Source organism: Leuciscus leuciscus, assembly GCF_965113295.1.
Source record: "Leuciscus leuciscus genome assembly, chromosome: 22".
In the NCBI taxonomy this organism is placed as follows: domain Eukaryota; kingdom Metazoa; phylum Chordata; class Actinopteri; order Cypriniformes; family Leuciscidae; genus Leuciscus; species Leuciscus leuciscus.
In genome coordinates, this window is record NC_138746.1 from 31,836,473 (window position 1) to 31,850,631 (window position 14,159).

The 14,159-nt window shown below is 43.6% G+C and overlaps 1 protein-coding gene across 5 annotated transcripts in view; it reads right to left on the reverse strand.

The window, feature by feature from the left end:
- Positions 1 to 14,159, reverse strand: part of qkib (QKI, KH domain containing, RNA binding b) — a 113,824-nt gene that overhangs the window by 52,232 nt on the left and 47,433 nt on the right. For all 5 annotated transcript variants that reach the window (XR_014201757.1, XM_082154645.1, XM_082154647.1 and 2 more), the window contains exon 3: positions 5,405 to 5,521. Coding sequence is in view for 4 of the 5 variants with exons in the window: in XM_082154645.1 (XP_082010771.1) it covers positions 5,405 to 5,521 (117 nt within the window). In the remaining variant the exon portion in view is untranslated. The remainder of the gene's footprint in view (positions 1 to 5,404; positions 5,522 to 14,159) is intronic.

Below are 14,159 nucleotides of genomic sequence, written 5' to 3' on the forward strand. Positions count from 1 at the left end.
ACCATGGTTAAGCATGAACTATCACTTTAATATGCATGCAAAATGCGAGAAGGAGACCCAGAAATAAAACACTGTCACACACACACACATCCGCAGGTCTGTTTAGCGATGCTGCGAGAGGATGAAGTGATTGTGACAGCACTAATAACAGTAATTGCCAGCGGGTCCAACACTGCAGCTGAGTCTCTCTGACAGACCCAGTCAGAACAAAGATGACGGCAACATCAGCAAGACAACACGCTTCATCGCAACTCTGGGTTTCAGCGTCAGAGTCCCAGAGCCCTGGGCTCTTCTACAGTTTATTCAGTGTACACGACTTTTTCTTTGAATCCTATGGCTTTTTTTTTTAAGGATGACATTTAATTTGTATAAATCTGTTAATAATTTAATAATATATATTTTTTTTACATTTAAATTATATTTGCCATCATTCAAGCTAATCTTTAAAAGTACTACAATAATATAATAACACTTACTGTAATAACACTAATAACACTTAAATATGATTCCTTTTTCATTTTTGTACATCATAATATTGTGATGCTTACATTTCTTGAAGCATTTACTAATTGATTTTAGTTTTAGGGTTTAATTTTTTTATTTACCATTCTATTTTATAGTACTATTCTACTTTGCAGAATTTTGTATTGGTCATTTATTCAGGTTTTGACCATAGAATGAAAATTATCTGTATCGGTTTTTGCAATTTTTTACTGTACTCTAAATTCATACATGAGACAAATACAATCAAATGCTTTTTAAATGCTAAGAAATTATTTGTAACAAGTAATTTCCACTTGGAAGCTGTGAATGTGTGTGTGTGTGTGTGTGCATGGGTGTGCGCGTGCATGTGTTTGTGTGCTTACGCGTGTGTGTGTGCGTGTTTGTGTGTATGTGTATGTGTGTGTGTGGTCCTGGTAAACCCTACATTATGGGGAGAAAAAGATTGTGAGGACATTTTTTGGTCCCGTGAGGAAAACACATTTTCTGTGATGGGTAAGGTTAGTGTAAGGGGAGAGAATATATAGTTTGCACAGAATAAAAATCATTATGTCTATGGAGAGTCCCCATAAACCACATATACAAGTCTGACTGTTAATAACTTGTTTAGTCGTCTCTGCTTTACAGTGGGGCAGTTAGTAGAAGGTGAGAGCTGAATGTCAGTTAATGAGCGCTGTTTTGCCACTTGTCTCTTTCCTTTACATCAAAGTCGAGCTCAAGGAGAAGGTTAGACAGAAAAAGACTAACTAAATTATATTTAAAGGCCATCCACAATTTGAAATTGTTTTAACAGTGGAAAACGCTCAAGGTATCTCATGAGATTAAGCTGTTGAAAGCTGCTGTTGCAACAAGTGTGAGTCCATGAACTACAGGAGCAGTCAGAGAGAAAATCTCCTCCTCAACAGTAATAATGATGCAAATAGACATGAACTGCCAGTGGAATTACTATTCAAATTTATCTCTGCCATACCTGGAGAGAGATATTCAATGACAAAAATGTCACAGGAATGCATACAGTAGCAAATTACCCTTCACGAGCGACTATCCTGAGCTTTGACGGGAAACATAAGAACTCAAGAACTCAAGCTTTTAAGAGCTCTCTAAAGCCCGGGACACCAAACCAACGCCAAAGAACGAGCGCTGATGAAAGCCGACTGTGTTGTCGCCTCGCGTCGCCTGCGTCGGGGGAAAAGCTGCGCTTGAACACACCGAGAGAACTGCTGCCGACTGTCAGCTAGCGTGTGTGTTCTGCGCCTGCGTGTAAATGAGACAACTGTCTATTTCTGAAGATATATTCGTCTATATTCGTCATTCAAAAAGGGAACCCGACACTGCAGATACACAAACCATAAACAAAGCAGTGCGTGCTTACCGTTTTGAATATCAATCCTGCTAAACACTTTCTTTATTCCACTCCGCTCGTGTTAATATTGAAATATACGCCAAAGAACACTCAGGTAAGATGACGTAACATTAGAACAGCCTTCTATCTGTACCGTTTTGACTTCTTTGCTCGCTGTTTTGCTATTATTCTCATGCACTGACTCTAATCAGAGTTCTCTCTCTCACCGTCGGCCTGACGCCGATTCAACATGTCGAATCGACCGAAGAAAAGCAGACGAGGACCAATTTCAGCCGACTGTGCGGAACACACTGAGGAAACTTAGTCGGCCGACCGTCGGCTTGGTGTGTCCCGGGCTTAAAAAAGAATTGGGCACTGGAAATACTTGAGCTAGAATTTACTAGATTACTTCTAATATATAAAAATAGTTTAATTAGAATTCACGGCTAGTGAATCTCAAAAGAGATCCTTAACCAGTTGCCTTATTTGAGGTATCACATCAGTAACACAAACCAGCGAGACACATCACACACACTGATGTTTAACACTCAGCGGATTTGTAGATTGTCATGAATGGCTTGCATTCTGTTTCTGGAGAAATCTGCAGCGTTCTGTGGAGGATTCACGTGGGTTATTGGCTTATTCTATTTACATGCAACTGATTAGATTATTCCTGTCTCAAGCAAACATCCTTGTCCTTCGTGTCATGATTCTCACACACGCATGTACGCACAAACACAGCTTAAGGTAAATTAACAGCAGCTAAAATGAGTGTTTTATATTGATAGGTTATATATATACATGTATAACAATATTTCAATCAATATATAATTATATAGCAATCAACAACAATATTTTACAACAACAGTTTAACCAAGTAAGATTTTTTCTAACTATTTATGCTCACCAAGGCTCTGAAGTAAAAACAGTAATATTGTTGAATATTATTATAATTTAAAATAAGTGTTTTCTATGTGAATATATAGTAAAATGTAGTTTATTCCTGTATCAAAGCTGAATTTCAGCATCATTACTCCAGTCTTCAGTGTCAGTATCATAATTCTAATTTGCTGCTCAAGAAAAACTTATTATTATCAGTGTTGAAAGAATAATATTTTTGTAGAAACTGTTACAGCATTTACATGAAATAGAAATCTTTTGTAACATTATTAATGTCTTTAACACTTTTCATCTATTTAATGCATCCTTGCTGAATAAAAGTATTCATTCCGTACTGCCGTAAAATCGTACAGATCACAAACTTTTAAACAGTAACGTATGTAGAAAACGTAATGAATGCCTTAAAAGTGTTGTTTATTGCTAGTTACTACATTGAGCAATGTTAACCTCGAGGACATTGATGTGAATAAAGATGTGTGTGAGTGACAGATGCAAGGTAGGAGGTAAAGAGATCATGAGAAACAAAGGACACAGGCATGAGATTTTCCGCTGTCTACTGAAGCAGCTTGAGACCGCAGAACCTTTAAACACACATGTGAATGTTTGCACAAGAGCTTCAATTGACCCCGTCAACGTCCAACGGGTCGTACTATCAGAACGGGGCCATCAGCGGTCCACACACACACACACACACAGCTGAGATCCGATACGCGGACGACCAGCTGCGCTCTGACAGGATGCAGAGCCGATCCAGATGTGCATGAAGCGATCGACATGACAACTGTGCTTTTCACAAAGCACTTGTTTTATTTTCCTCCCGATCCTCCTCGCGGTCACACGGGATGGGCTCGGATAACTATCCGCTTCCAGCACTTGTCCAAATATGGGTCCTGCCCAACTAATGGAAACACAAACGTGCCTCCAGATCAGATACATATGTGAGACGGACGAGCGTGTGATCGTGCACATCTGTGTAAAAGCTCAGGCGTACTGTGTGCTTTGCTCCCAAAAATGCCAATAATCCCAATGATAATAAACTGAGTGTTTGTGTTCAAATGAACATGTGTGTTTGCTCAAGTGTTAATGATGGACAGTGAATGTGACCCCGTGCTTCCAGCCCGTCCCGTGACCCCCTCCGCCCCAGCGTGTCGTACAGTGACTGGGGTTTGACTGGGAGAGGAGCCCTGGCAGGGCCACAGGATCCGGCCCCCACTCATCTGAGGCCAAGGACAATGTTTGAACACCTGCCCACGGCTCTCAGGAGCGAGGGGAGGGCTTGTTATTCCCTGCGAAGTCTCTCAGTTGGACAGGGCTGGTTTACTCTCGAACAAACCGTCCGTACACGCAAAACTGGTCCCACCACACCGCTGTGTGTCTGTCATGCGGACAGACGTCGAGCCACAGTTGCTGATGACTGAATTCTGAGTGCATGTTAAAAATGACAAATATGCTTAAGCATATGGATGCGTGAAGATTGTGCACAAAATCAGCCAATCAGATTCCTCCATCTGGTGTGATTGTTCATGCGTCGTTTAGATCTGTCTCCAGGGTCCAAAATTAACACTCGCCAATTGGCAGTGTAATGTTACATGGTTAAAACTGTAAGAACGATGACCATCGGCGATGGAAGACAAGTCAAATACAATAAATTCAAACAGCATACTTTTTTACCTCGGTGGAAAATTAACCACAAGAAGTAATTTTATCATTGAGAAATTGCAATAAGGACATTTTAATAATATAATATAAGGTTACACTTTATTTTAAGGAGTCAGTATTACAGTGTAATTATACATTTAAGTACTGAGTATTAGTAATTAACTACACTGTAAAAACAATCACATGATCAATAAGTTATGATAACATATGTTTTTACATAGCTTTAATGCATCAACATAAGTTAAGCAATAACTGTTTTATTATTATAAATTATTATGTATTATGTTATACACGATTCAACAAATTTTTAAAATCAGTTTAATATAATTTAAGTTTAAATTACTTAAACATCCAAGTTGATTGTACTTAAAAATTTAAATCAGCATGAATATTGAATTAATGGAATTTTTACGGTTGATTCCATTGAATTTGTGATCAATGAGATTACGTTTTAAAACGTAATTATGTTTAGGATTGGGGATAGGGTTAAGGGATGTAATATATATATATGGATGGTTCATGAAAAGTTACAATGTAAATAAATTTGTATGTATAAAGCCAATTGATACACATTTATGCTTAATGTATTTGTAAACATTTTAGGAACACCTACTATTAATGTCTAATAAAGGCTTATCCGTTATCAACTCTTTTACTACTGGTTTAAAATACTGTACATCAGTTAGGTATAGTTAACAAGATGTTATCAAAGGAATACAAATAAAAACAGTTTGTTAATAACAGTGACGATGAATGAAGAACTCACTTTTTGTAGATAGCATATGAATGCATTAACAATGTAGAGTTTATAACTATGAATTAACCATAAACTAATAGATTGCAATTTTTTTAATAAGTGTTTTGTTACTGTATACGTAATAAGTGAAAAATGACACTCCCTGTCTTTATGAATGTGTGCAAGTGTGTATTAGTGAATGTTTGTATGTGTATCTGTGTCTCTGTGTGTGTGTGTGTGTGTGTGTGTGTATCTGTAGATCTTACCTTCTTTTTGTCTCTCATGGAGCCTTTCCCTCTCACCATGATCTTGCATCCGGTCTCGGCCTCCAGCTGCTTGGCTGTGAGCCCCCGCGGGCCCAAGATCCGGCCCACAAAATTAAACTGCAACACACAAACACACACACATCACTCACTGCATCTGTGTCCGGATGGAGCCATATACCATACATACTTTGGAATTCAACAAGTCACTGTTTCCATCAACAACACTTCAGTGTAAAATAACAGATTATTTTGAAGCATTATTATGCTGGAGCATTACTCATCATATTCTGAAGTTATGCATTGTTAATAATGCAAAGACACAAAAGAGTCAGCACATATCACTCCGACACTGGCTCATGGTTGCTTATCACACACAGTACAAAAATTGTAATTACCATTTTTTTAAGCTCTTAATGGTCTCGCACCACAATATTTAGTTGCCCTCCAGAGACAGTTTATTAATGGTTGTTAACAGTTCTTCATTGGGTGTTGAATATTTTAATGTCTCGGCCCGTAGAGACTGGACATCCCTCCCTCAGCAACTCAGTTTACCTCATCCACATTCAAAACGCGAAAAGACATCTGTTCTCTCAGGGTAATTTGAATGTTTATGTATTGTACTCCGTGTTGAGTGAGTTACTGTAAAAAAATAAGTATAATTAGATTACGGTATTAATTACTTTTCTTAAAAGTATTGCATCACTTATTACTAGGGCATTCAACATTAACCTGTTAACGCACGTGATTAACTCAAAACTCTTAATGCGTTAAAATAATTGAACGCAAATAAATTACTGAAGCACGTGAAATTGCGTCATTAACGTAACGTCACGCAGTTAGATGATCTTGAGAGTCAGGAGTTTATATCTACAATTGCGCAAGATCCTGTAACCCTGGTAGGTGGACATTTCTATTCTAACCCTTTAACCCGATTTCGCTTCACTGTTTGCGATCAGATCAAACTAAACTCTGCGAAATTTTCAGTCCACTGATCCATTAAGCAAATTCATTCAAACAATCAGTCCAAAACAGCACTAATGCAAAGAAAGCCAGGCTGATTACATCCGAGAGCAGGGAGAATTAGAGACTGCATTTTCAGTGAATGATTCATTCCAGTGTTTATTTCACTTTAAAACACGAGCTCTGTCATTTTCTGTGATTGTTTCTGAAGAGTGCAAGCCCTCACGCAAGCGTGAGTCCTTGTGTTCCTGTTCCATATCGCAACTTCACTTTTTTCTGTAATGTTTTTCATGGGTGCTTTGGTGTACATAAATATGGACTACAAACAATCTCGACTATAAACAATAATATGGACTCCTTGTATCATTTGGTTATTTGGTGTCCTTTTGGAGTCTCCAAGTGTCCTTTTTTTGGAAAGACGTGTTAAAGGGGTGGTTGATTATGATTTCACTTTTCTAACTTTAGTTAGTGTGTAATGTTGCTGTTTGAGCATAAACAACATCTGCAAAGTTACAACGCTCAAAGTTCAAAGCAAAGGGAGATATTTGCTTTTAAAGAAATTGCTTTGTAAGGACTACAACAAACGGCTGGTAAGGACTACACGACATTCCTCCCGGGTTAGTGACATCACTAACCCTAGAATTTACATAAACTCCGCCCCCTGAACACGATTTATAGATTATCAAGACAGAATATGATAATCAATGACTAGAAGATAACTACGCATCAGCTACATAAATTCATCAATAACCATTCAGAAATGTCCTGTTGCTTCTACATGTTGTCACTTCTTCTTGAGTCTCTCCATCATTGACTCTGTTGACATCATCTGACTCCGGTTTGAACATAAAAGGCTAAAAGTTTTTGAAATTTTCAGTGCATGTGTGTTTGAGGTAAAATGACACCAGCTGTTGAAGCTCCGCCCCCTGTGCCGGGAGCAGCAGCTCATTTGCATTTAAAGGGACAGACACAAAAACAGTGCGTTTTTGCTCTCCCTCAAAAAGTGACAACTTTAACATGCTATGTAAAAATATCTGTGGGATGTTTTGAGCTAAAACTTCACATACACACTCTGGGGACATCAAAGACATATTTTACATCTTGTGAAAAGGGCATTATACCACCCCTTTAAATAAGATAAATGGTATATGCTTAATTTCATGATAAGTGTACAAAAAATCATGGTCACATTTTAGCCGATCAATTCAGGTTGACTGGGACACTTTTTGCCATTGATATGACTGGGAAAAAGTGATCCAGTCAACCTGAATATATATATATATATATATATAGCAATTTCACATGAGTAGGAGTGTGATATGGCTCTGTATCTGCACGGCTGTGATTCGGCGGTAGACAATTGTCTTTACATTCAATGATTTCCAAGCTGATTTTAGAGTTTTTTTTATTTTATTTGATAAAAAAAAACGTCATTATTACACATTAAACATCACTCGCCTTTAAGATAGTGAATTCTGGTACCTTCATGTCTGCAGGCAGAGGCAGTAAACCCATAACTATATATTACTAGACTAAAATGAAACAAAATGCATAACATTTAACATTTTTGCCATTTTTGCCCTATAAGCCCTGGGTATTTTCTGACCCTGGTTAGTCCCAAAAGTGATCACGAACATACGAGATGGTTTCAAGACAGTTAGGAGTTGTAATTCAGCAGAACTGTGCGAAAGAAATTCCCTGGGAAGTACTTTATTGGAGGCGGCTGGCTAAGTGTTATCACAGAGCTCATCAGCCGACAGTCTCCCACACGCCAGCGCCTCCTCTGGGCCTTCACTGACAAGATAACAGCCGTCAATCGTTCACTTAATCGATCAGGTATCAGCACTGACCTGAAGCCTGTCGGTCAAAGGCTCTGGCCCAGTCTGTACCCTGTCAGGAGATCTGGCAGGCAAATGTTTTTGTGTTACAAACAATACCTACTCTGAACACACTATCGTTCAAAAGTTTGGGGTCAGTATTTTTTATTTTATGTTTCTGAAATAAGTCTCTTATACTCACCAAGGCTGCATTTATTTGATCAACAATACAGTAAAAACATGCAACTACATGTCAAATTATTCTACTAACCCAAACTCTCACAACTAACCCTAACCTAACAGTCTCCTAATACTCTAATGAGAGTTAGTTGTTATGGCAAAGTTACTTATTAGTAGTAGAATGTCTAAAGTGGACCATCAAAATAAAGTGTAATGAAACATTTCTTAGAATAATTAATGTTGGAAATCGCCTCGGTTACGACTGTAACCTCGGTTCCCTGAAGAGGGAACGAGCGTTGCGTCGAAAGCTGACGCTATGGGAACGCTTTGCGTGATGACGTCTTGAAGCACATGTAAAATCAGTCCAATGGTGTGGCGGAACGTCAGAGGCGGGTGACGTCACGTACCAGGAAGCTATAAAAGCCGGCCCGAAACAGAAAACGAAAGCTTCGTAAAGTCTGAAGTCGCGCTGACAGGCATGAAGGAGATATGGCAAGGCGACGCAACGCTCGTTCCCTCTTCAGGGAACCGAGGTTACAGTCGTAACCGAGGCGTTCCCTTTCAAGGGAACTCCCGTTGCGTCGAAAGCTGACGCTATGGGAACGTCTATACCAACGCCTCCATAGCTACAAATGTCTGTCCTGTGTGTAATCATGTGAGCAGCACTAAGAAGACAAAACATGAGACCCTAGAGTAGAGTCTAAATCCAGAGAGTAGAACCTGACGAAGGTGTGCGGTGAGGACCAGCCTGCCGCATCACAGACGTCCTGTAACGATACTCCTGATATAAGGGCCTTAGAGGCCGCCATACTCCTAGTAGAGAGCGACCGGACAGCCAAAGGAGAAGGCTGTCCAGCCGCCTCATAAGCCAGTGAGATAGTCTCAACCACCCACTTGCTCATCCTTTGCTTAGACACTGGACCTCCCTTGTTAGGGGAGCAAAAGTCACTTTTACGCCACAGGGCAGCTCTGTGGACATACGCGTCTAACGCCCGAACAGGGCAAAGCAAATTATTTGCCTCCTGGTCCGATTTCGAAAGGGAGGAGGACCTCCAAGTGCCACGAAGGAAACGAGATACCAAGGGGTCTTTCCCCACAGACATTCCACCCAAAGGACTGTGGTAAGCACCTACCTTTAAAGTGGACGGGGTCAGACCTGCAGTGAACCGTTCCTGCAGGAACTCCAGCACTGTACCAATTGGGCAGTGGACTGGGTCCAACCGACGGTCACTACACCAAGAAGTGAATACTCTCCACTTCAGGGCATAAAGTTTCCTCGTGGAGGGAGCTCTGGACTGTAGAATGGTCTCAACAACCTCGGTTGAGAGACCTGACTCTATGAGCTGGGCCCCCTCAGAGGCCAAGCCCACAGGTTCCACAGTTCTGGCCGAGGGTGAAATATCGAGCCCTCTGCCTGGGACAGAAGGTCCCTCCTGACGGGTAACTCCAGAGGATGCCCGTCGAGGAGGGACACAATATCGGGAAACCATACTCTGCCCGGCCAGCGCGGGGCTATAAAAAGCAGGCAAACCCGGTCCCTGCGAACTCTTTCCAGAACTCCCGGGAGCAGAGCAACTGGGGGAAAGGCGTACAGACGTAGCCTCGGCCACGTCTGTACCATAGCATCCAGTCCCAGAGGAGCTGGATGCGTGAAGGAGAACCAAAGTGGACAGTGAGACGTCTCTCGAGACGCAAACAGATCCACTTATAATTTCCATATCAGCTCCACCACCTCGGGGGTGGAGCCACCATTCCCCGGGCCTCGGCCCCTGTCTCGACAGAGTGTCTGCTCCTATATTCTGGACCCCGGGGATGTAGGCTGCCTTGAGTAACAGCAACTTCCCCTGGGACCACAAGAGGATATGGCATGCCAGCGCAAACCCCCTTGATATAGGCGACTACCGACGTGTTGTCCGTATGTAGTACACATGGTGTCCCCTGAGACCTGTGATAAAGCTCCTCAGAGCCCGGAAGACAGCTAACATCTCTAGGCTATAGAATGCCAGGAACGATGATGGTCTTCCCACAGACCTTGAGATGAGCGACCCTCAGGATCGCTCCCCAACCCGTGAGGGAAGCATCCGTCGTTAGCAGTTTGCGACGACAAGGAGCTCCCAGCACTGGGCCCTGGGACAGGAACCAAGGTTTCTTCCACATAACCAAGGCACGTAGGCATCACCGCGTGACCTTGATTGTGCGAAATGGGTTGCCCCTCGGGGAAAAACCCTCTGGTCCTGAGCCACCACTGCAGGGGCCTCATGTGCAGCAGTCCAAAAGGTATCCCGTTGGAAGCTGCTGCCATGAGACCCAACAGTCTCTGGAACTGTTTGACAGTGAGTAGCTGGCCTAGCTTTACACTTCTCACAGCTGCCAGGATGGAATCGAAGCGTGGCGATGACAGGCGCGCCTGCATCGACACTGAATCCCAAACCACGCCTAAAAAAGTGGTCCTCTAAAATGGAGAAAGCACACTCTTCTTGGCGTTCAGCCGTAACCCCAACTCTTTCATATGGGCGAGAACAACATCTCGATGTTGAACCGCCATCTAATGCGACTGAGCTAAAATCAACCAATCGTCGATGTAGTTCGTGATGCGAATACCCCGGAGGCGCAGAGGCGCCAGAGCTGCATCCACGCATTTGGTGAAAGTGCGGGGTGATAAAGCCAGGCCGAATGGAAGAACTCGATATTGGTATGCTTTGCCCCCGAAAGCAAACCTCAGGAACTTCCAATGACACGGACGGATGGAAATATGCGTCCTTGAGGTCTATCGTGACAAACCAGTCCTCGGACCTGATCTGTGGCACGATTTGTCTCAAGGTTAACATTTTGAACTTGAGCTGCATGTACTCGTACAGAACTCGAAGATCTAAAATGGGACGCAATCCCCCGTCCTTTTTTGGAACTATGAAGTACCGGTTGTAAAACCCGGTTTCCCTGTTGGAGGGGGGTACATATTCTATGGCCCCTGTCTCTAACAGAGTGTTTACTTCCTGTTCCATAACCAGAACCTGCTCGGGGCCCACCACTGTGGGCAGGACCCCCATAAACCGCGGTGGGCGTTAATAGAATTGTATCTAATACCCTTTTTCCACGGTCTGCAGGACCCAACGAGAAACATTTGACAGTAGCTTCCACGCTGTCAAAGATTCTACTAGAGGTACCAGTCTCTCGAGACTGGTTTCTGGATTTTGTTGCTGTTGAGTAGTCGGTTCGTCGCCCTGTAACGGCGCACCGGCAGGGAACGACCAAACAGACTGCTCCAGCACCCTCCTCAGAGGGGGCGGGCATCCCGAGGCCACTACGTTTCCGGGTGGACCTTGAGATATGTGCTCGCCGGAGACCGCTGCGCCCTGTAACACCGGAGGCGGCAGGGTTGGCAGAACGGTCCCCTGAGGGCACCGAAGAGAGACGGCACCGTATTTTTCTCCTGCTGTTGAGTAGTCGGTTCGTCGCCCTGTAACGGCGCACCGGCAGGGAACGACCAAACAGACTGCTCCAGCACCCTCCTCAGAGGGGGCGGGCATCCCGAGGCCACTACGTTTCCGGGTGGACCTTGAGATATGTGCTCGCCGGAGACCGCTGCGCCCTGTAACACCGGAGGCGGCAGGGTTGGCAGAACGGTCCCCTGAGGGCACCGAAGAGAGACGGGCACCGTGAAAAGAGGTGTTAACCGCTCTGCTTCGGGGGGACTACCCTCATTTGTCCTGAGCCCTCAGACATCAGGACTTTTTCCCAGCAGCCTTCTTGGCGGTAATAACGGTCCGCAGATCCGTTTTACCCCTCGAAGACTGCTGGGTTTGAGAGCGCCCTCCGTGTCCCCGAGATTTTTGTGGGGGAGCACGAGAGGACACACTCTGTTTTTGAGTGGCACGATGTTCAGCGCTCTTTTTAGAGGAGTGAGGCTGCTCCCGCTCAGCAGCCTCAATGAAAGAACGGCGGGGGAGAAGTTTTTGTAATGCAGCTGCCTGTTTAGCAGCTTCCTGAGATTTAGCTACCGCACTGTTTACTGCATCACCAAATAAACCAACAGTGGAAACCGGAGCATCTAAGAGAACGTGCTTTTCTTTCTCTTTTATATCGCTCAAATTGAGCCACAGATGCCTCTCAGTGGCCACCAGGGCTGCCATAGACCGCCCGATTGATTTAGCGGTCTCCTTGGTGGCCCTGAGAGACAGATCTGTGGCTCTGCGTAGTTCAGCCACTGTGTCAGGACCAATTCCCCCGCCCTCCTCTAAATCCCCCAATAATTCTGCCTGATAGGCTTGCATAATAGACATCGTATGCAGACACGCTGCAGCTTGACCAGCGGCTGCATACGATTTATGAACCAGAGATGATGTGAATTTTACTGGCTTAGAGGGAAGTGAAGGAGCTTTCAGGGAAGATGCCGTTGCTGGAGAGAGATAGCTCGCAAGCGTCTCCTCCACCTTCGGCATCTCCCCATAACCATATTCTTTATATTTGTGAATGTAAGAATAGTGGGATGTTTGTGGTGCATACACTCTGTATGAAACCGGTTTTCCCCACGATTTCGACACCTCGGTGTGGAGATCGGGGAAAAACGGAAGGCTTCTTCGCTGAGGCTGTGTACGAGATGGCAGGAAGCGTTCGTCGAGATTACTTTTCGAACGAACGTCCTGCCTATCCTCTGGCCACTCAATAGATAGTCTGTCAACTGCTCTAGTAATAACATCGAGCAGTTCCTCAAACGCATGAGACTGAGGTGGCGAATCCTCAGACTCAGCTTCAATACTCACAACATCCAACTCCTCAGAGCTGGACAGTTGCAGTATTGGTGCCTCTATCGGGGGGGAAGAAACCGCAATGCGTGCTTCCACACCCTGATGAGAGGCACTGGATCTGTCAGATTGATGCTGAGATAAGGCAGAGCCCGTCTCAACATCCACTGACAGATCCATTTGCGAACCCCAGGTCTGAGATCGCCGCCGAGCCTCAGCCGCGGCGGGACCCGAGCCCTGGGGAACGCGATCGGGATTGAACCGAGCCAAGCGGGATCGGAGCGTGCGCAATGGAAGCGCGTCGCAATGCACACAGTCACCACCCTTGAGTGCTGACTGGGCATGCTCCTCACCCAAACAAACAACACAAAGAGTGTGAGTATCACCTCCCGTTAAATAACGCGGGCAGGGATGGACACACACTCTAAACTGCTGCTTGCTCGCCATACTGAATATATATATATATAATATAGACAGACAACACCAAATAACAAGGACAGATTCAACACAGAGCGCAACTGAAGACTCAGAAAGCTTTCGTTTTCTGTTTCGGGCCGGCTTTTATAGCTTCCTGGTACGTGACGTCACCCGCCTCTGACGTTCCGCCACACCATTGGACTGATTTTACATGTGCTTCAAGACGTCATCACGCAAAGCGTTCCCATAGCGTCAGCTTTCGACGCAACGGGAGTTCCCTTGAAAGGGAACTTTGCGTTGCTTAGATTTTTTCAGGATTCTTTGATGAATAGAAAGTGCAAAAGAACAACATTTGTTTGAAATACATCCCTTTTGATCAATGAAACAATAATATTATTTAATTAAATATTTAATTTTAATTTTAATGTATCATTGCTGAACAATCTTACTGACCTTTCCAAATAAATCCATTATTTGATCCATTATCCATTATAAATCCAAATAAATCCACCTTTCCATTCAAAATATATAGAGCACAATATTTTACCTGTTACTGCAGATTATGTAACACAGTACTTGCAACTCATTACCCTCATCACAACAACACCCAATTATTTCCTCATACCTCAAACTGTACAG